The 19,851-nt window shown below is 36.4% G+C and overlaps 1 protein-coding gene across 1 annotated transcript in view; it reads left to right on the top strand.

Annotated features, from left to right (window-relative positions):
* The window catches only part of ZC3H6 (zinc finger CCCH-type containing 6), a 73,646-nt gene extending 54,466 nt beyond the window's left edge, over positions 1–19,180 (top strand). The window contains exons 5-12 of the mRNA XM_006876448.1: positions 2,980–3,113; positions 5,731–5,847; positions 6,478–6,589; positions 8,363–8,472; positions 8,900–9,153; positions 10,128–10,636; positions 11,877–12,107; positions 15,739–19,180. Of these exons, the coding sequence (XP_006876510.1) occupies positions 2,980–3,113; positions 5,731–5,847; positions 6,478–6,589; positions 8,363–8,472; positions 8,900–9,153; positions 10,128–10,636; positions 11,877–12,107; positions 15,739–17,213 (2,942 nt within the window). The 3' untranslated portion in view covers positions 17,214–19,180. The remainder of the gene's footprint in view (positions 1–2,979; positions 3,114–5,730; positions 5,848–6,477; positions 6,590–8,362; positions 8,473–8,899; positions 9,154–10,127; positions 10,637–11,876; positions 12,108–15,738) is intronic.
* The last annotated feature ends 671 nt before the right edge of the window (positions 19,181–19,851 follow it).

The raw sequence follows: 19,851 nt of genomic DNA, 5'->3' as shown, positions 1-19,851 counted from the left end.
TTTTTTTAAAAAGCTAAAGTGGATAGAAATACTGTTAATTGATGGTACATGGAGGGGATTATACTCATTGTAATGAAATAAGGTGTATGATTTGTTGAATGTAAAACTGATGATCTTCACTCAATCCACAATAAAAATCTTTTTTTAAAAAAAGCTAATTGGAAACCTTACCACTTCAGAAAGACTATAATTACTATTAATATGTTTGGTTTATGTTCCTCTAGAGTTTTTCTGATCATTATTTCTAAGAGAAAACTGTATATACTGTTACAACTTATTTTTCCCTTAATTATGAATTATTCTTAATTATTCATACTTAATGAATAGTTTTTAATGTCTCCATTGTGTTATATTAAATAGATAATACCATAGTGTGTCTAACAAATTATTGGCCTTGTTAATTGTTAACTATTTGACACTTAAAGTACCCTTGATTTGTTTGTTAATTGTGGTAACTAACACTGCAGTAAACATCTTTATAAGTACTTCAGAAGGCATCCTGACAAACATTTTTCCTTAAGACTGAATTCTGAAAAGTAGATTTGCTGCAGCAAAGGACATAACCACAAATTTGGTGGGCTTTGATTCATATACAAGTTAACTTGCAATAAGATGATATATCAGTTTCCAACAACTCCTTTAATATGTGAAAAATGCTAGTTTCTCCAAATCTTGACACTGAATTTATTATTTGAGGCAAAAATGGTGTTTTTTTCTATTTTAATTTCTTTCCTTTGAAACATTTTTTCATATGATTATTGCATGTTATATTTCTCTTTTGTAAGTTGCTTCTTTGTATCAATTGCCTTTGTTGTTACTTTCGCTATCTTTATTTCTTCATTCTTTCTGGTTGAAATAGAAATCTTTCTTTTTATGTATGTATTTATATACATTTAGTTGTGCAAAAGCTACCAACGCAATTCTTAAATGTGCATGAGAATCACCTGGAGTGGAGAGCTTAGCACATTATTGCTGGACATATATCCGAAGAGTTTCTGGTTCTGGTTGAGGTTGTTGTTAAGTACCGTGGAGTCGGTTCCTACTCATAGTGACCCTGCACAGGGTTTCCGAGGCTGTAAATCTTTACGGGAGCAGAATGCCTCATCTTTCTCTTGTGGAACTGCTGGTAGTTTTGAACTGCTGATCTTGAGGTTGGCAGCCCGACTCGTAACCACTGTGCTACCAAAGGTAGGGCCACATATTTTCATTTCGAACAAGGCCTTAGGTGACACTGATGCTGTTCTAGATCATGTAAAGATTTCCTTCCTGTATACATTTTTTTTCAATTGAAGAATGCGATCAAGTTTACTTTTATTTGTTTAGTAAAACATGATCCAGAAAAGTTCTCTATCAACGAGAAGTAGTATAGAATGATATGAGACCCTAGCAGGTGAGCGTCATCAAATCAGTTTCTAGTCATAAGTGAAATTCTCACACTCTTATTTTGAGATGTTTTAGTTCTTCCACAACAAGGAGCGCTGGTGATACAGTGGTGAAGTGCTCTGTTGCTAATGCAAAGGTTGGAGGTTCAAACCCACCAGTTGTTCCATGGGAGAAAGATGTGGCAGTCTGTTTGTAAAGATTTACTACTTTGGAAACCATATGGGTCAGTTCTACTTTGTCCGATAGGGTCATTACTCAGCAGCAACAGATTAACTTTTATTATTGTTTCCCCAAATATTCTCCATATACCAGGGAGCTTCAAAAATCCTAGGAAAAGTGGAATTAAAAGATAATGGAATTTTTCCATCAACTTTCTGAAGCTACAACAGTATTACATTAGTTAAAGCATTTAAAAATATAGATGCATTTTTATTTATAGTTTTTAAGTTAAAGAACACGTTACAGATTTGCCTTTTCTTATATCATTATGTAGTCCAGGAAACTTGTTGGTCAGTTCAGTTTTATAAGTTTTAAGAGCACTAGAAAACTACTGGTTCAGTAAAAACTTGGCAAAATAAATTGTAAATTGTATTGTAATTTAGCCCTGGTGTGGCTAATGGAGAAGCACAGGACCACAAGGTTGGTGGTTCAAACTCACCAGCTGCACCTTGGAAACCCTACACAGGCACAGGGTCACTGTGAGTTGTAACGGATTCAATGGCACTTAACAACAACAACAAAAAACATAATTTTTATAACTTAGTATCTTTTTGGATACTTTTAAATACCAAATTTTTCAAACACTTAAAGATGAGAATAATTTTTACTTGAAGATATACAAGGGGGGCTTAAAAAAATTTGTGGAAAATTCTGTTATCATTCTATTCCATTTCTCCATGACCTTTTTGAAGTTCCCTCATAAGTGTATAATTACTTAAAAGCTTAATAGAAACTCAGTTTGCTAAAAAAGTAAATACTAAGGGTTTTGCACTGGACTGCAAAGTCGTTTAACTGCAAAATTGGTGGTTCAAGCTCATCACCTGCTCCTCGGAAATCCTATACAGAGTCGCTGTGGGTCAGAACTGACTCAGAGGCGCTTTACAACAATGATTTCTATAATGTTTGCTTTAAAATGAATATGGTATTTAATTCTTTTAAAAACAGGAAATTATTGGAACCTTTTTAGCGATTTTGTTAAGTGCCGTCAAGTCGGTTCTGACTCATAGTGACCCTGTATAGGGTTTCCAAGGAGCGACTGGTGAGTTTGAACCGTTGACCCTGTGGTTCAAACCAACCTTGTTGTCCAGTACTTTAGTGATCTTAGTCTAAGGAAAGTTGAAAAGAATGAAACTAGGAAATAAACATACTTGTTTTGTTTAATTTTGTTTTTGCTTTCATTAGCATCCTTTAATAAACAGACAAAATAATAAACCAAGCAAAATGTAAAGATTTCATTAATTTTTTGCATTTAATTTATAGAAAAAAGGAAGTCACTGTACGCTATACTATGTAAAACATGCTGTTTCTTGTAAACCAATAGATTGAATGACATGCTGGGTTTTTTGGTAATATTTCAAGTATGTTTTAACTTTTTAGGTATTGAACAAAGGATTAAAAGTTATAATGTTGGTCGTGGACGTGGTTTGCAGAAGAAAATCAAACGCAAAGATCGTGGGGGAAGATCCAGTAAAGGCCCTAATGTTTTTTCAGGAATGGATGATTTTCAAGAGGTACGGAGGAGAAGAGGAACTTTTCCTTTTTCTATCTGTTTGGTTGCAAGGAAAACATTGTGATTTTAACACACTTTTCCAATAAATGAAAATTTTCTGGCTCAGATAACATGCATATATAATTTTAATTTTACTTAGTTATGATAAGAGGGAGCTTCAGAAAGTTTGTGGAAAAAATGGAATGAAAAGATAATGCATTTTTCCATAGACTTTTTGAAGCCATGCCATAGTATATAGGTGTATATTTAGGTTATCTCAAAATAAAATAGATATGTTTGAAAGCAAAAATATAGTCCTTGTCTGTGTTTTCCATTTCTAGGAGTCATCTTCTTCAGGTGCAAATGGCTGTAAATCTAACAGCAGAATAACAACCAAGAAGGGTGGTGGTGACGTGGAGTCGATTCTGACTCATAGCAACCCTGTACAGGGTTTCCAAGGCTGTAAATCTTTATGGAAGCAGATAGCCTCATTTTTCTCCCGCAGAATAGCTGGTAGCTTCGAACTGCTGACCTTGAGGTTCACAGCCCGATTTGTAACCACTACCCTACCAGAGCTCTTAGGAGGGAGGTGGTGGTAAATAGCCCTTTGAGTTATTAGAGTTGAAAGAGGGAAAAGGGTATAAATGGCTGTAAAGATGAAGTCTTTATGTGCCTTGCATGTAGTAGATATGGAATAAGTAAATGTTGAATTGAACTCTGAACTTTCCAGCAACTGTCTAGAGTAATACAATGCCTGTATTCTGACGCTGTTCTAGTAGAATTTGGTTTAATTATACAAAGCAAGCATATGTTATTGGAAGTTGCAACCTTGAGTGAGATTTAAGGGATAAATACATAATATGATTTGAAAATTCATGGTTTTCTGATTTCTGAGTTTAAAGATTAGAGGCAAAGATTTCTTAATATGTATATTATTTTAAAGATGTTAGTAGGTATGACCTAAAAAAATTAATTTCAGGCCCTGATAAATTTGTGACACACAGCACATGCTAATCTGCTCTTGGGAGTTCTCAATGAAAAATTTAAAAATTCTTTAATACCACTGCAAAAAATGATACCAATCATGTCTCCACAGTGCTCTATACTCAGCTAGGTTTGATCATTTGTTGAGGTGGCCACCCAGAACTCAGACACCATGCTCAAAGTTATGGTGTTGATTAAGTTACATAGATCAGGATCAGAAATGTCAGGACGCTGTTCTTTCAGTCAGCTGTGCCCACAATCAGACGTCTCTCTCCGTGCCATGCTATAAAGCTCTTTTAGGGCTGTAGATAAGTACACATAAGCTCCCTGGTTGCCTCCTCAAGGCATCCCACTCAGCAAATGAGTCTCCTGCCCAAATGCACTGAGCTTTACAAAAGTTCTGTGGCCCAGGAAATCCACCACTCTGTTTTGTGTTCTGTCTCTTGGTTCTACTGCTGCTGGTCCTTTGCAATCCCTCTGCTACTCTCCCTGGGTCAAAGATGTTCAATGTGAAGGGAGTTCTGGGTCAAAAGGATGTACTCCACTTCTGGTTTTCTTCTTGGTGGTAGTGAGATTTCTCCCCCTTTTGCTTTATACCTATGTTAGAGTTTTAAGGTTTTACAATCAGAATCAACTCTTAATTATTCAAAGCTGAATCATATCATACTATAAGTATCTCATTCCATTTTCTCTTACCCAGACCCGGCAGGACAAAAACAATGTTTTGTGGAAATTACAAATACTATGGGTAGAAGAGCCATATGAAGTCATTCATTGCTCTGTACCCACCATCTAGAGACATATACTATTGAAATTGGGTGGTATAGTCTTCTAGTCTTTTTATTCTTTGCTTTTATTGTAAAATTAGGATCATTTTTCACATAGTAACATACTGTTACTGTTAATGTTCTCTTATGCACCAATCAAGTCATTTCATTACATGTTTTTTTTAATGACTGCATAATAATATGAGCTCTGGTACCACAGTGTGTTATGAGTTGGGCTAACCACAAGGTCAGCTGTTCAAATCTGCCAGCTTCTTCAAGGGAAAAAGATGAGGCTTTCTGCTCTTGCAAAGATTTACAGCCTTGGAAACCCTCTTACAGGGTCACTATGAGTCAGAACCGACTCCACAGCACATCACTGCCCCTTCCACCACCACCATCACCATAATAGTCTACCATGGTTTTGACTTACTGCTTATTTTTGCATGTGTAGAATGTTTCTAGGTTGTTTGGTTGCTTATTTGTTTTGGTACATAAGTAATTCTTCAGTAATTTTTTTGTGTGTGAATGCATCTTAGTATGTCTCCCTGATAATTCCTTTAGATAAATTAAAAGTTCAGTGTCAAAAAATAGACAGGCATTTTAAAGTCTTACAACATATCTGCCAACAATACATGTGGATGCAGATTTTATTATACTTTTGCTAAAACTGAGTACTATTGGACACTTGAAAAATTTAATTCTAAAGACTGTAATTAAGCACATTCATTATAACAGAAGGAAATAACAAACAGCATCAGAACCTCTAATCTTGATCACTTTTAATAGTTAATTTTAGTTAATTTGTACTGTATCCCAGATCCATATGATTATACATTTTAATTCCTATTAATAGTTCATGTAGCATTCAAATGAATTTTTTTCTTACAGAATAGTAAACCAGGGAAAAAATGGAAGGTTATGACTCAGGAATTTATTAATCAGCATACAGTGGAACACAAAGGAAAACAAATTTGTAAATATTTTCTGGAAGGAAGATGTATTAAGGTAAATTTATTGGGGTATCAAATAATTTTCATTTTCAAAATAATCATTAAATTTTAAAATATTTTTTGGGGAGATTACTTTTTTGTGTCTCATAGTTTTAAAGAAACAGGTTCTTCAAGATATATCTTGCATGGGAATAATGTATATTGGGCTCATTTATTATATTAAGGAATAATAAAATTTGTTGAAATCAGATTTTACTTGACATGTATAATGCTGATTGTGTGGTAATTATTTTAGTAAGTGGATCATAAGTATTAAGTTAGTTAATCCTTATAGAAACTCTATGAAGTAGTTTCTGCTATTATCCCCATTTTATGCATAGCACCAAGATTACTAATGTACCTATCGAAGGTCAGCTAGAAATGATGAATTCTCGTAGAATATAGGCAGTCTCTGAGGCCAGAGCCATTTCCACCTCACTGTGCTGACTCTGTGCCCATAGACTCTTAGCCACATCCATTGTCTTAGGCAAGAATTCTAAGAAATTGTTTAAGTTATTAGCTCAGTATTGAAAGACTGAAAATATGACAGTATTCCACTTTGAAACACAATGGATAAGATTCTATTTCTTTGTTTTTTTGTTTTGTTTGTTTATTTCTCTCTCTTTTTTTCTTCTTTTGTGAACAGGGAGACCAATGTAAATTTGATCATGATGCAGAGTTGGAGAAGAGAAAAGAGATCTGCAAATTTTATTTGCAAGGATATTGTACCAAAGGAGAGAACTGCATTTATATGCATAATATCCTTTACTGAAATACGTTAGCCAGAATATAAAGGTTTTAAGACATTGAGGTTTTAAAACATCATAAATACAATCTAGAAAGACTAGTTTGGTTTTAAATTTAAAATAGCATATTAATGTAAGCCCAGTCTAGAAAGTTTTTGCACTTTAAAAGGGCAAACTGAATTTTATTCTGTAGGGAAAATGACGTAACTTTCCTTTGGGGGGGTGGGGAAATCTAAGAAATAAGGGTGCTTTACAAGTAATATAATTAGTGTGAAGTATTTCAAGAGGCAGTACTTCCCATAGGAGAATTTGCCAAGTATTTATTTTATGATTTAATTATTTTATATAGCTTCATAAGTTAAAAATGATCATTGTTGAAATTTTAATATCAAAGTCTCATCATTCAGTGATAAACACTGTATATTCCTTACTTTTCCCTCTTGAAGTCAAGTCTGTGCATTTATATTGTATCCCTGTCCCCAGCCCAAATTGGGATTTCACTTATATGTTGGGTCCTGTTTTGTTTTTTTAAGTAACATATTCTGAATCTTTGTTACTTTTCTTCCAAATATCTTGTTCTACCATTTAAGAGTAATAGAGCCTTTCTCTACACATTCAGATTTCTGTATGCTTCACTGAATATTTATGTGTGTGTTGTAGAGTATTTTTTTTCTTAGGCTATCTGTTTGTCTTCATGGATCTACTTATCTGCATTCTTTTGCTGTAATTATTTCTACAACAATATAGTGATATCTGGTAAAGTAGCTTTGCTCACTACTTTTGTTATTTTTTTTAAGCATAAAGTTTAATCTTGTGTCTATTTTTCCTGATAAATTTTAAGATAACCTTTATAAAAATGTTTTTAATGAAAGAGGAAGCAATACAATGAAAAGTAAAAAAAAAAATTCTGTTCTCATAGATCTAAATGTAAAAAACTAGACCATTCAATACCAGAGGAATGCTTTAATTAATTCTTTTATAACTCAGCAAAGCAGAAAACATTCCTAGCTATGACTCAAAATCCAGAAGCCATAAGGGAAGAGGTTAAAAATTTGGTTGTATCAATTTCTTAATTTTCATAACAAAATATGACATAAGCAAAGTAAAAAGATAAATATTTAAAGTGAAAACAGTTGTAACTTACATAACTTACAAAGAGGCAATATTATTAATATATGAGCTTCAGAAAATTGAGGGGGGAAATAGAACAAGAGATATATACAGAGCTGACAGAAAAAGAAGTACAAATAAGCCCAATATATATGAAAAGATAAGTCATATTTATAAGAAAAATTTGGGTTTGTCCTGGTGTGGCGTTGTGGGTTAATGTGCCAGACTGCAAAACCGTTTGAACTGCAAACCTGGCAGTTCAAACTCACCAGCCACTCCTCATATAGAAATTTGATTTGGTCCCTCTTTTTGAGCTGCTGCATCCATAGGTGTAGGTCAGGTTCATCAAATTGTATCAGATTAATCTTTTTTTTTTTTTCCTCTTCTTTCTTCTTCTAGTTGAGCTCTGATCATCTAGTCATTAAAGCCAGGTCGAGTTGGTATTATCTACAAGTGTGGATGTTCTTATGCATATGTCCTCTCTTCTTATCAGCTGGACATTTCACTCTCCACTCTAGTCCTCTGTGGCTATGTCACTGACTCTGAGCCCAAGAGTCCCCAGGTCTTGCCACACTGCTGGCCAACCAGGGCTCTACCTAGGTTCACAGGAGTGTATTACTAATACAGTCGTACTGAGTCAGTTATTTTTGGTCGGTTCCTTAATATTTTATTTACATGAATTTCCATGCAAATTCTATCATACTGGAGCAAAATGTTACCAAGGAGACAACTGTAAGTTTTCTCATGATGACCTGACTAAAGAAACAAAGAAACTTTTGGACAAAGTGAGTAAAGGTTCTATACCTTATTACTTAGCCCTCTCCACAGACTCACTTGACACGACTAGCTTACTTTCAGACATTGTGTATAATAATCACATGTTGTATTTTACAAAACCCTACTGAGAAATGAGGGATTTATTTTAAGTGGTTTTCTGTTAATATTCTGTGTTGGGAAAGCAGGGCTATGGAATTAGGAACCTTTTGTTCGTGATTTTGCATTTACTCAGCTGATTTAATTTGAACAATATGCTTTGCCATGTAGAACCTCATTCTCTGCCAAATATGATAAACTAGATGTCTACGATCCGCTTTAACTTTGGTATTATATATATTTCCCTATTAACAAAACTAGTTTGCTAAAGTTTGGGCAGTTCTAAGTATGAGGAAATGAGGTTGTTTTGAAACAATAATCTTTGCCATTTATTTTCAGGTGTTGAATACTGATGAAGAACCCACAAATGAAGATGAAAGAGAATTAGAAGAACTTAGAAAACGTGGCATAGCTCCTCTTCCCAAACCACCTCCAGGAGTTGGGCTTCTGCCAACCCCACCAGAGCATTTTTCCTTTTCTGAACCTGAAGATGATTTTTCGACAGATCTCCCTGATGATTTCAAGAAAATCCCATCTCTTTTTGAAATAGTTGTAAAGCCTACTGTGGATTTAGCACACAAGATTGGGAAGAAGTAAGTTAAATTTTTCAAAAATGGCAGCAAAAAAAATTTTTTTTTTGTAGAAATTGTTATTTGAAAAAAACCTTTCATTCAGTGATGATGTAACCAAACGTGGGTAGAGATAGTAGAAATCTGGCCTGCACACTGATGGCTGCTCCTCCGTCTCTGTCTTCTGCTGCCTGTGCTTTTCTTTTGGAATCGTTTCACAGTTTCAGAAGCCTGTTTCAACAATCCTGAAGGGCATTGCCAGGTGGGTGGGATTGTCATTCCTACCACCTGGTGATCAATTTCTTCTAATAGTGGGAGTGTGGAGGCTGTGTAGGATAAACACTAGACTACTAACGGATTGCAAAGTCAATTTGAACTGCAAGGTCTGAGGTCCAAGCTCACCAGCTGCTCTTTGAAAATCCTATATTGGGTCGCTGTGGGTCAGAACCGACTCATCAGCACCTAACAACAACTAATCACAAGGCTGGCAGTAAGAGCCCACTGGCTGCTCCATGGGATGAGTCTTTCTGCTCTTGCAAAGATTTACAGCCCTGGAAACTCTGTACAAGGTCACTGTGAGTTGGAACCAACTCAACGGCACATAAGAATAAACAAAAACAATAGGGAATTAATAACATAGCTCAGATTTTTAGAGAAGTGTTAGAGAAAAACTGGGTAAAATTTCCAGGATGCATTTTTCAGCAGTACAGTTTCCCCCTTGCAGCTCCATCCCAAGGCCTATGTAGTGGGTCTAAAATACCATTGCTGACTTTTCTTTCAGCCCCAACACTGAGGGGAGTAATGGGTCTCAACAAATGAGAAAGGAGAAGTCACAATATCTAATATCACAATTAATGTGAATTATTAAAATCAGAAAGACAAGATAATTTTCTATTCTGATAATAGAATAAATACTTAACCAATATCTATTTATAAATGTAACACTCTTAAAAATTTTTTTCTTTGAACTAAGCAATACTATTCATTTTTCTCTACAGTCCACCAGCATTTTATAACAGTGCCTCACCACCAGGACCACAATTTCAGGAAAGCAGCCCACACCCTCAACCTGCCTACAGCTCTGGATCTAGTCCAGGTCCTGTACCTACTATGTCTCAGGGACACGACAGTCCTGTGATACACCCAGGATCCCCTGGACATCACCCATGTGCAGTACCTCCTGGTTTACCAATGCCACAAAGTCCACCTTTGGCTACTGGTCCACCTGGAGTTGTAGGCCCACACAGTCAAGCTGGAGTACTTGTTCAACCAGGACCACCTTTGACACCACCTAGTATAAGTGCTTACCACTCCCCGGGCTTTCAAGGACATATGATGACTGTACCTCGAGAGAACCACTCGTCTCCAGGTTCATCTCACCAGCAGAGTCCTGGGGAAATGCAACTCAGCACCAGTTATGAGTCCCTACAAAACCCAGCAGAATTTTATGATCATTACTACTCACATCATGCTGTCCATCATTTTCAGCTTCCCAATAACTCTGATGGTAAGTTTACACTTTAAAAGAATTCATTTCTAATTTGAAAAAATTAAATCTTGCTTCTTTGTTAAAGGAAAGTATGGTAGTAGGAAGTATGTTTTCAATAAAACTAGGTAAAATATGATGAAGTTGAAACATTTAAATATGTTTTCAATTTAATCAAAATTTTTGAAACAATAGAATTTTGGATACTTAAAAAGTATTTTAAATTTTATTATAATTTGATTTTTAAATTGTGATTATTACTATAGCTTCAGTTTCTTATAACTGAAAGTAGTACTGTCAAGTGGAGTGGGTAGTAGAATTTTGTACTCTTTAGTCCTGGTGTGGTGCTGTAGGATAAGCACTGGACTGTTAATTGCAAGGTTGATGGTTCAAATCACCAACTGCTGCTTGGAAATCCTGTGCACAGTTACTGTGAGTCAGAACCGACTCAGTGACACGTAACAACAACAACATTATTAAATCAAAGAAACTCTGGTGGTGCTGTGGGTTAACCATTGAACTGATAATCTAAAGGTCAGCATTTCAAACTCATCGCTGCTCCTTTTGAGAAAAATGAGGCTGTTGTTTTCCTAAAGACTTAGAATCTCAGAAACCCTATATAGAGTCACTATGAGTTGAAATGGACTCAGTAGCCATTGTGAAGTGCTGTCGAGTTGATTCCGACCCATAGCCACCCTGTATAGTGTTTCCGAGGAGCAGCTGGTGAGCTTGAACTGCCAACCTTGCAGTTCAAACGGCTTTGCAGTCTGGTGCATTAACCCACAGCGCCACACTAGGACTCTGGGCTAGTGCTAATTCAAGGATCCCTGGTGTTGGTGGCACAGTGGTTAAGTACTTGACGGCTAACTGAAAGATAGGTGATTTGCCCACAGTTGCTTCATGGGAGGAGAGATGTGGCATTCTGCTGCTGTAAAGAATTGTTGTTGTTTTTGTTTTGTTAAGTACCATGGAGTCGGTTCTGACTCATAGTGACACCCTGCATAGGGTTTCCGAGGCTGTAAATCTTTACAGGAGCAGAACGCCTCATCTTTCTCCCACGGAACTGCTGGTAGTTTTGAACTGCTGACCTTGAGGTTGGCAGCCCGACTTGTAACCACTACGCTACCAGGCTTGAAACTGATGTTGTTCTACTCTGTCCTATAGGCTTGGTATGAGTCGGAATCAACTCAACAATACTAGGTTTGTTTTGTTGATTGGTTTTAGTGTTAAATTTGTGTCTCTTTCTGTGTTGTGAATATAGATGAGATGTGGCATGGTGAATTTGCCCAGCATCAGCCTCCCATGGTTCAAGACTCCCATAACCATGGCAGTGGGTCTGACGGAAGTAGCATAACAGTCCACAACCCCTTGACTGTACCAGGTCTCCTCCCTGCAGTGCAGAGGGCACTTTTTGTGAGACTTACTCAGAAATACCAAGAAGATGAAGACCCAAACAGCACCGAGTCTCACAGGGCACCAAGCAAGGAAGAAGGTGTGTCAGGTGTTATGATAGTGTCTTACCTTTTGGATCATTTAGGTTCTGAAGTTATGTTGAATAGGTTCAAATCTGACCTCTCTCTAAGGAGCCCTGGTGGCATAGTGGGTTAAGCATCAGGCTGTTGATAGCAAGGTGGTGCTTTAAACCACTGCCCAATAGAAAGATGAGGCTCTGTCCTGTAGGGTGGCTTATTGGGTTGGAAGTATCCCAGTAACAGTAGGTGAGGGGAAAATTCTTTATTCTTTTTCCAGTTTACCTTGCAGCCCCTATCTATCTTGGAAACCATGGTTTCCACCACCATGAATGATCTAATTATTCATTACAAACAACCTGACTTGTAGTGAATACATCTTAAAACTAGAGTGCTTGCTAGCCATGGAACAGCAGGACTTGCTATTGAATCCCTTCACTTTTCTAGGAAGGAAAGACATAGGACAAGAACAGAATACTTTTAAAGCCAGGGATTTTGACGGCTAACACAAGTTCAACATGATTCTGTTACTACAGAAAATCTTATGAGCACAGACTATGTCGTTGAATCAGTTTTAACTCATAGAAGCCTTTTCTGAGGCTGTAAATTTTTACAGGAGCAGAAAGCCTCATCTTTCTTCTGAATGGACCATAAGATACTAGGAAGCATCTAAGTTTGTGGAAAATTTCCATTACCTTTTAATTCTACTTTTCTATGAACTTTTGAAGGACCCTTATATTACTTTTTATGTAAAAAGATTACATAAAGTTTATCATAGTATTTTTACTTGGTATGTGAACTCAGCTGAAATTTGATTAGTTTATTCAGCTAATCATGAAAAAAGTTTCAAATTCTGTTTCTGAATTACAATATTGGTATGTTTGCCCACTGTTAAACGTGAAACTTGTGAACAACTAGGTAAAATTAGATGAACACTAGCTAGTTACAAGGAGTCCTGGATGTGGCACTGTAGGATAAAGCACTGGACTGCAAGGTCGGTTTGAACCACAAGGTCAGTTGTTCAAACTCACTAACTGCTCCTTGGAAACCCTGTACAGGGTCGCTATGGGTCGGAACCGACTCGACAGCACTTGTTAACAACAACAGCAAAGAAGGTAACATTAACTCTTCATTTAATATCACAAAAAAATGAGTTCTTCTTAAAAAGTTAATTTCCCACACAATTTAAATATATTCCTTTAAGTACTGAAAACCTTTTATGACAATCTTTTTATATAAACTCTTTATCAAGATTTGATTTAATAAACTAAAAATTTTCTAGATGATATAAAATGTTATACAATAAAATAGTACTTGACAATGTTCTGTGAGGGTTTGCTCTGTATACAGAAATAATTTTATACAGCTATTTTTAATGTGTTTGGATTTAGTTTTTATAAATTTGAATGCTTTTATGAATTTTATTTCTCTTTTGATGAAAAGCTGTTAATTCTTGTCTAGTATCTGTTTTCTGTTGGTTTATCTCTAATCCCCTAGTTTTCTTCTGTTAATATACTTACTGTCATTCCAAAGAGGATTTAAGGCTGTTTATAAAATATGAAAAGGACACAAAAATAAAAGTAGAAGCAACTAATACTATGAGAAGTGAAATTATTATATGCAGAGATATCTGAAAAATAATTGCAACAGGTAATAGTGAATCACAAGTGTAGCACTAAGCTTCCTGGAGGTAAAAGAGAAGAGAAAAATGTCTAAAATGTCTAAAAGTAGTTTTTTTTTTCAGATACTGAGATCTGAGTAAAACATTTTGCTATTGTGATATTGTTGTTATGTGCTATGGAGTCGGTTCTGACTCATACAGGGTTTCTGAGGCTATAAATCTTTATGGGAGCAGAAAGCCTCGTCTTTCTTCCATGGAACAGCTGGTAGTTTCGAACTGCTGACCTAGCAGTTCACAGCCCGATTCATAACCACTACCCTATTGTGATATAGCATATGCTAATTTAAACTACATCCACTATCTTAAATAACAATGCTTCTTTTGTAAGCACTGCTCTGTTCAAACTAAACATACAATACCAAAATTCCAGATAGTAGAAACATATTTATGAGTAGCAAAGTTAGGTAAAAACTAGACTATCGAGGATATTTTACTCATGAAAAATATTCTAGGAGTCTTCTTTCTCTTCCTCTCTGTCTCATAAAGTTCTGTGTTCTGACAAGAACGGGCAGAGTAGCTACTCTGTGACCAATTTAGAGCAATGTATGTGTGTGTTGATGGAGAGGAAATAGAATCACCCTCCTGAAGCTTCTGTTTGCAGAGTCCCTTCTACTCTTCTAACTCCAGGTGGCTAAACTTTTAAAATAATCCAACATACTGGGGTTCAATAGGCCTTAGAAGTAGGGCCCAATATGTTCTCATAAAGTTCAGATATATAGATTTTAGGATTTTAGTTTTACTCCTTTTAAAATTTTAAATGTTTGACAACTAATAATGCTCACAGAGGTCAAATATATAAACATATAATAAAGTGTAAATGAGAAGTCTCCATCCCTGTCCCTTATTTGTTCTGTTCGCATTACTCCCTTAACCATCATTTTTTAGTGTCTTATTTTCTTTCCAAACATTTAAAAAAATGTCTTCCTTGCTATCCTGATAAATCTAGAGCTCTGACGTTTAAGACTTGCTTGAATTAGAGATCTTCGTGTGGCGCTGTGAGTTAATGCACTAGACTGCAAAGCTGTTTGAACTGCAGGGTCGGTGGTTCAAGTTCACCAGCTGCTCCTTGGAAACCCTGTACAGGGTCGCTGTGGGTCGGAACCAACTCAACAGCACTTAACAATAACAACAACAGTACACTTTAGAATTCCTGTCCAAGAGTCTTCCCTTTGCACCCAGTCTCTCAGTACATGCTCCCTACACTATGACTTTCCTGCAGTCAGTTGGATTGAGAGGTCCTGACTTTTCTCTGGTTGACAGGATGTTGCATATTCTTTTTAATCTCACTTCCTTTGCAGAGTAATAACAGAATTGATCATTGTCTGGCCATATCTTTATCTTGTGCCAGTGTTGGAACTCTGGCATTTCTATCATACAACTTCATAGGACAGAGTAAGGAGCTCTGGAAGTGTAGTGGTTATGAGTCAGGCTAACTTCATGGTCAACAGTTCAAAAATGCCAGCTGTTTCATGGGAGAAATATGAGGCTTTCTGCTCCTGTAAAGATTTACAGCCTTGGAAACCCTATACAGGGTCGCTGTGAGTTGGAACCGACTCCACGACACATAACCACCACCACCACTACCATAGGACACAGTAGAATTGCCCCATTCCTAACTGCAATCTGTACAGAGCAGATTGCACAATCTTTTCTCCTGAGGAGCACTGAACCATTGTGCCACCATGGCTCCTTTACTTGAAGGTTGTTGTTGTTGTTGTTGAGTGCTGTCAAGTCAATTCCTACCCATAGAGACCCTGTATAGGGTTTCCAAGGAGCAGCTGGTGAGCTTGAACCACTGACCTTGCAGTTCAAACAGTTTTGCAGTCTGACGATTAGCCCACAGCGCCACACCAGGCCTGGTAGATTATACTTATTACAGAAGTAGTTTGTATTTTCTTTGTTATATTTTTTATCTGAAATAAGGCCAGATATGAATGCTTCATTCTTTATGATAACTTTTTATCTGCATTTAGATGATACTGTTAACTGGTATTCCAGCAGTGAAGAGGAAGAAGGAAGCAGTGTCAAGTCAATACTGAAAACATTACAGAAACAAACAGAAACTTTAAGGAATCAGCAACAACTTCCCACAGAACTCAGCACTCCTACTGATCCAAGACTTGCTAAAGAGAAAAGTAAAGTACACCAAGTGGTTGACCCTAGACTTAGGACTATCCCAAGGCAAGGCATTAGAAACCCTTCTGAGTCTGCCCCACTGGATCTTAGACTTGCGTGGGATCCCAGGAAACTAAGAGGGAATGGAAGTGGTCACGTAGGCTCTTCTGTTGGTGGAGCTAAGTGTGATTTACGTCACGCAAATGCTGGCACTAATGTCAAACACAAAAGAGGAGATGATGATGAAAATGCAGAAAGAGAACTGAGAGAAAAAGCTGTCTTAATACCTCTGGATTCTTCACCTGGTATAATACTCCAGGATCCAAGGTCACAATTGAGGCAGTTCAGTCACATTAAAATGGATATTGTACTAACCAAACCAAACTTTGCAAAACACATCGTGTGGGCTCCAGAAGACTTACTTCCAGTACCTTTGCCTAAACCTGATCCAGTATCTTCAATTAATTTACCTCTACCCCCTCTTATAGCTGACCAGAGGCTCAATCGGTTGTGGGATACAAAAAGTGATCTTCATCAGAACACAGTGCTCATTGATCTGAAATTAGCAGCCAAAGCCAAAAACAATACAACAAACAGAGAGGTCTACTTAGAACAATTTGGAGACTTGCATAGTTCAGGAAGTAAATTAGGAGATCCCAGGCTGCAAAAAAATTTTGATCCTAGACTTCACAGGTTGCCCCACACAGAGTCTCATCAGATGGTTACAAAGGATTCACATACATCTAAAGGTACCCCTCGTTTAGCAAGATCAAACCCTGGTTCATCACAGCCCTCAGGGCCAGTCACTAGCAGTCCTGGGCCTGGAGTTTTGCCTCCATATGCCCCTAAACTATCATCTTCAGCAGGCCTTCCACTGGGAACTTCAAGTTCAGTTCTTAGTGGTATTAGTTTGTATGATCCCAGGGAGCATGGTTCATCATCTACATCCGAGACAGCAACAGTTTCTTTGGGGGAAAATGCAGAAAACCAGAAAAAAAGTGGTTTAAAAAGTAGTGGCAAAAATGAGCCGTCTCCTGCCGAAGCAATTCTGCCACAAAAAACCACTCCACATATGGAAGTCACTGTCAATGGGCCAGCTGACCCCCAGGCAGAGCTCAGGAGTTCTGGTAAGGTCCAGGCCCCAGCAGTGCACAGTCTTCCTATCCCAGCATTAACAGGCTTAATTAGACCTCAGTACAGTGATCCAAGGCAGGCTAGGCAGCCAGGACAGGTGAGCCCAACCCCAGAGAATGATCCCAATAAAGAAGTGGATGATAAGTCTCTAAAAGAGGTTTTCAAAACGTTTGATCCAACTGCTTCACCATTTTGTTAGCTATTGTGTTACTAAGCAGTTCTTTTCACTCTTCTGACTATTGTAGTTCTCTACTGTTTTGTAACTGGTTTACCTCTATAGTTTATTTATTTTTAAATTATAAACACTTTTCAGCTGCTAGTATTAGAACCACATGAAGTTATATCTTCTAAAGCCTGTGGTATTTTATATAATATTTTTATAACTTTAAGAGACTGTAGTAATTGACATAGAATCCTATATATCATGTTAGCTTCAGTAAAAAGTATGTTTATTGTAAATAAATCATCATGAACTCAACACTCTGCCTGAATATATGCCAGTTGTCTTTCTTAATCAATGTTTAGATTAACAATGACCACTTTTATATGGTTGTTTAGTTTCAAGCAATATGATGTACATTACTTTTGAGACAGTATTTTGGCTAGGATCCTCTCTATTTGTCAACACAGAACTGACAATTAATACATAATGCTAACTGCTAACTAAAATATAAAATGAAATAAACATTTTGAAATCATCATAAGCAGAAAAGTTCTTGTGAAGGGCATCAGTTTGTTAGTATTGGCAATATTATTTGTGTAAATGAAGCATTTGAATGTTATATCTTTTTAAAGTATTTTATTGTATACTGTATAATAGAAGTTTAAAGTATATAAATAGAATGTTTTGCTAAAGTGAAAAATCCCTAAGTTCTCTAATTTTTTAATTTAATTTTTCATATTAAATAGTTATGAGTTTCTGCTGTGTTATGTGGTGATGTTTATGTATTTCAATGTATTTTTGTCTCTAGCAACATAATTTATATTACTTTTTCAAATAATGTAGCTGCAATAATTGTATTGATCATGACTTTGGCAAATTTTAACAAAAATTTAAAAGATCCAGTGAGAGTCTGTAGTGATTATTACATGGTTAATGTTTTAAATTGCCCAGGTACCAGATTTTTACTTCAGTAGCAAGAAAACCAAGAGTCTGCTGGTATAGTCGATTGTATATGGCTGCCAATAAAGAATCTCCTTCAGAACTTGCCCGGCTGGCATTTTATAACAGAGGGGAGTACCTTGTGTTTTTAAGTATTTAATGTCCTCAGAGTTTATTATTTTCCTAACTAGATTGGAAACTGTATTTTTATGAAAAATGACTTGTATTCATTGTTGTGTATTTGTTGCAATATATAAATAATGGCAGCCCTCTTTGTTTTATACATATTTATAACTTAAACCAAATATTATACCAATATTTATATCCTGAACTGGAGGTATACATATGACAGTTATTGCTGGTAACAGCTCTAATAAGTAACTCAAACAGAGCATAACATTATCATTATAAAAGATAATGAAAGTAGGAAAGTTAGGATATTAAAATTTAGCCCAATCAATTCTTAAATGCAAGCAACTACTTTTGAAAAGAGATTTAAAAAAATATATAGCAAAATGCTTCTGTGAGAACCTAACACACATATAGTTTAATAATAATGCATGTCTTCCCTATTCTTCACTTACTATTTTGTAACTTTTGATTTTTGCTGTGATTCTGTGATAAAATGGGGTTGTAGTTAAGTGAGCAAAAACTCTGCCTACTAAAGAGACTTTCTTTGTTAAGTGGAAGGACAGTTATTCAAGGGCATATGGATTCTACTGCTTATACTTTGGTTGTATTGCTGCCTAAAATGGCACTGGATAGCATTTTGGGATTTAAAAATGTAGTTTATAATCCGACAAAGAAAATGTTTTCTAGTTTACTGTCTGAACAAACTTATCATTTATCTAAAAGTTAATAGAATAGATAAAACTGGCAAAAAAGAGAACCATAAGTGATGCTTTGTATTTCAGAGTATAATTTACTCTTTTTACCAGGGTAAAATCGGCTTAGTTTTATTAATTAGAAAATTTAAACATGTATTTAACTCATTTCTGTACTTCATAACTACTTGTGTTATGTAATACAGTCCACATTTTGAAATCATACAAAGAAGATCATTTTGTATAGAGTTGACATTATTATTGCTATTAAGGACTGGCAAATCAGTTCCGATTCATAGCAACCCAAGGCTGTAAATGTTTGTGGGAGCAGAACGCCGCATCTTTCTCCTGTGGAGTGGCTGGTGGACTCCCAGCTGCGAATCTTGTGGTTAGCAGTCTAGTTCTTATCCTCTAGAACTGGGGTGGGGAACCTCTTCTCTGCCAAAATTTATAACATTATTCATGGGCCTTACAAGATTATCAACTTAAAAATTAGCCTGTTGTATTTGGTTAAACATTTAATTAACTCACCCCTTATGTGATGGCTGGGAGTCCTGGTGTGGCGCTGTGGGTTAATGTGCTGGACTTCAAACTTGATGTGAGTCCCAAGGTCAACAGTTTAAATTCACCAGCCACTCCTTGGGAACCCTGTACAGGGTCACTGTGAGTTGGAACCTACTCTACAGCACTTAACAACAACAGTGGGATGGCTGAAACTGCATTTGCCTTGGCAGGGCCAGACCAAATGATTGTGTGGGTTTTGTATGACCCTTGGGACTTGGCAGCACTTACCAACATATGGCCCTTGGGCCTGACATTCTCCACCTCTGCTCTAGAGCCACCACATTCCCCTAAACTCTTATAGAAGAACTTCTTTTAACTAAAAGATTTTAAAGGATGAATTATAAGTA

This window comes from Chrysochloris asiatica, unplaced genomic scaffold (assembly GCF_000296735.1).
Source record: "Chrysochloris asiatica unplaced genomic scaffold, ChrAsi1.0 scaffold00380, whole genome shotgun sequence".
NCBI classification, from domain to species: Eukaryota; Metazoa; Chordata; class Mammalia; order Afrosoricida; family Chrysochloridae; genus Chrysochloris; species Chrysochloris asiatica.
Note: the sequence above shows the minus strand (reverse complement) of the source record. Positions and strands in the feature narration are given on the sequence as shown.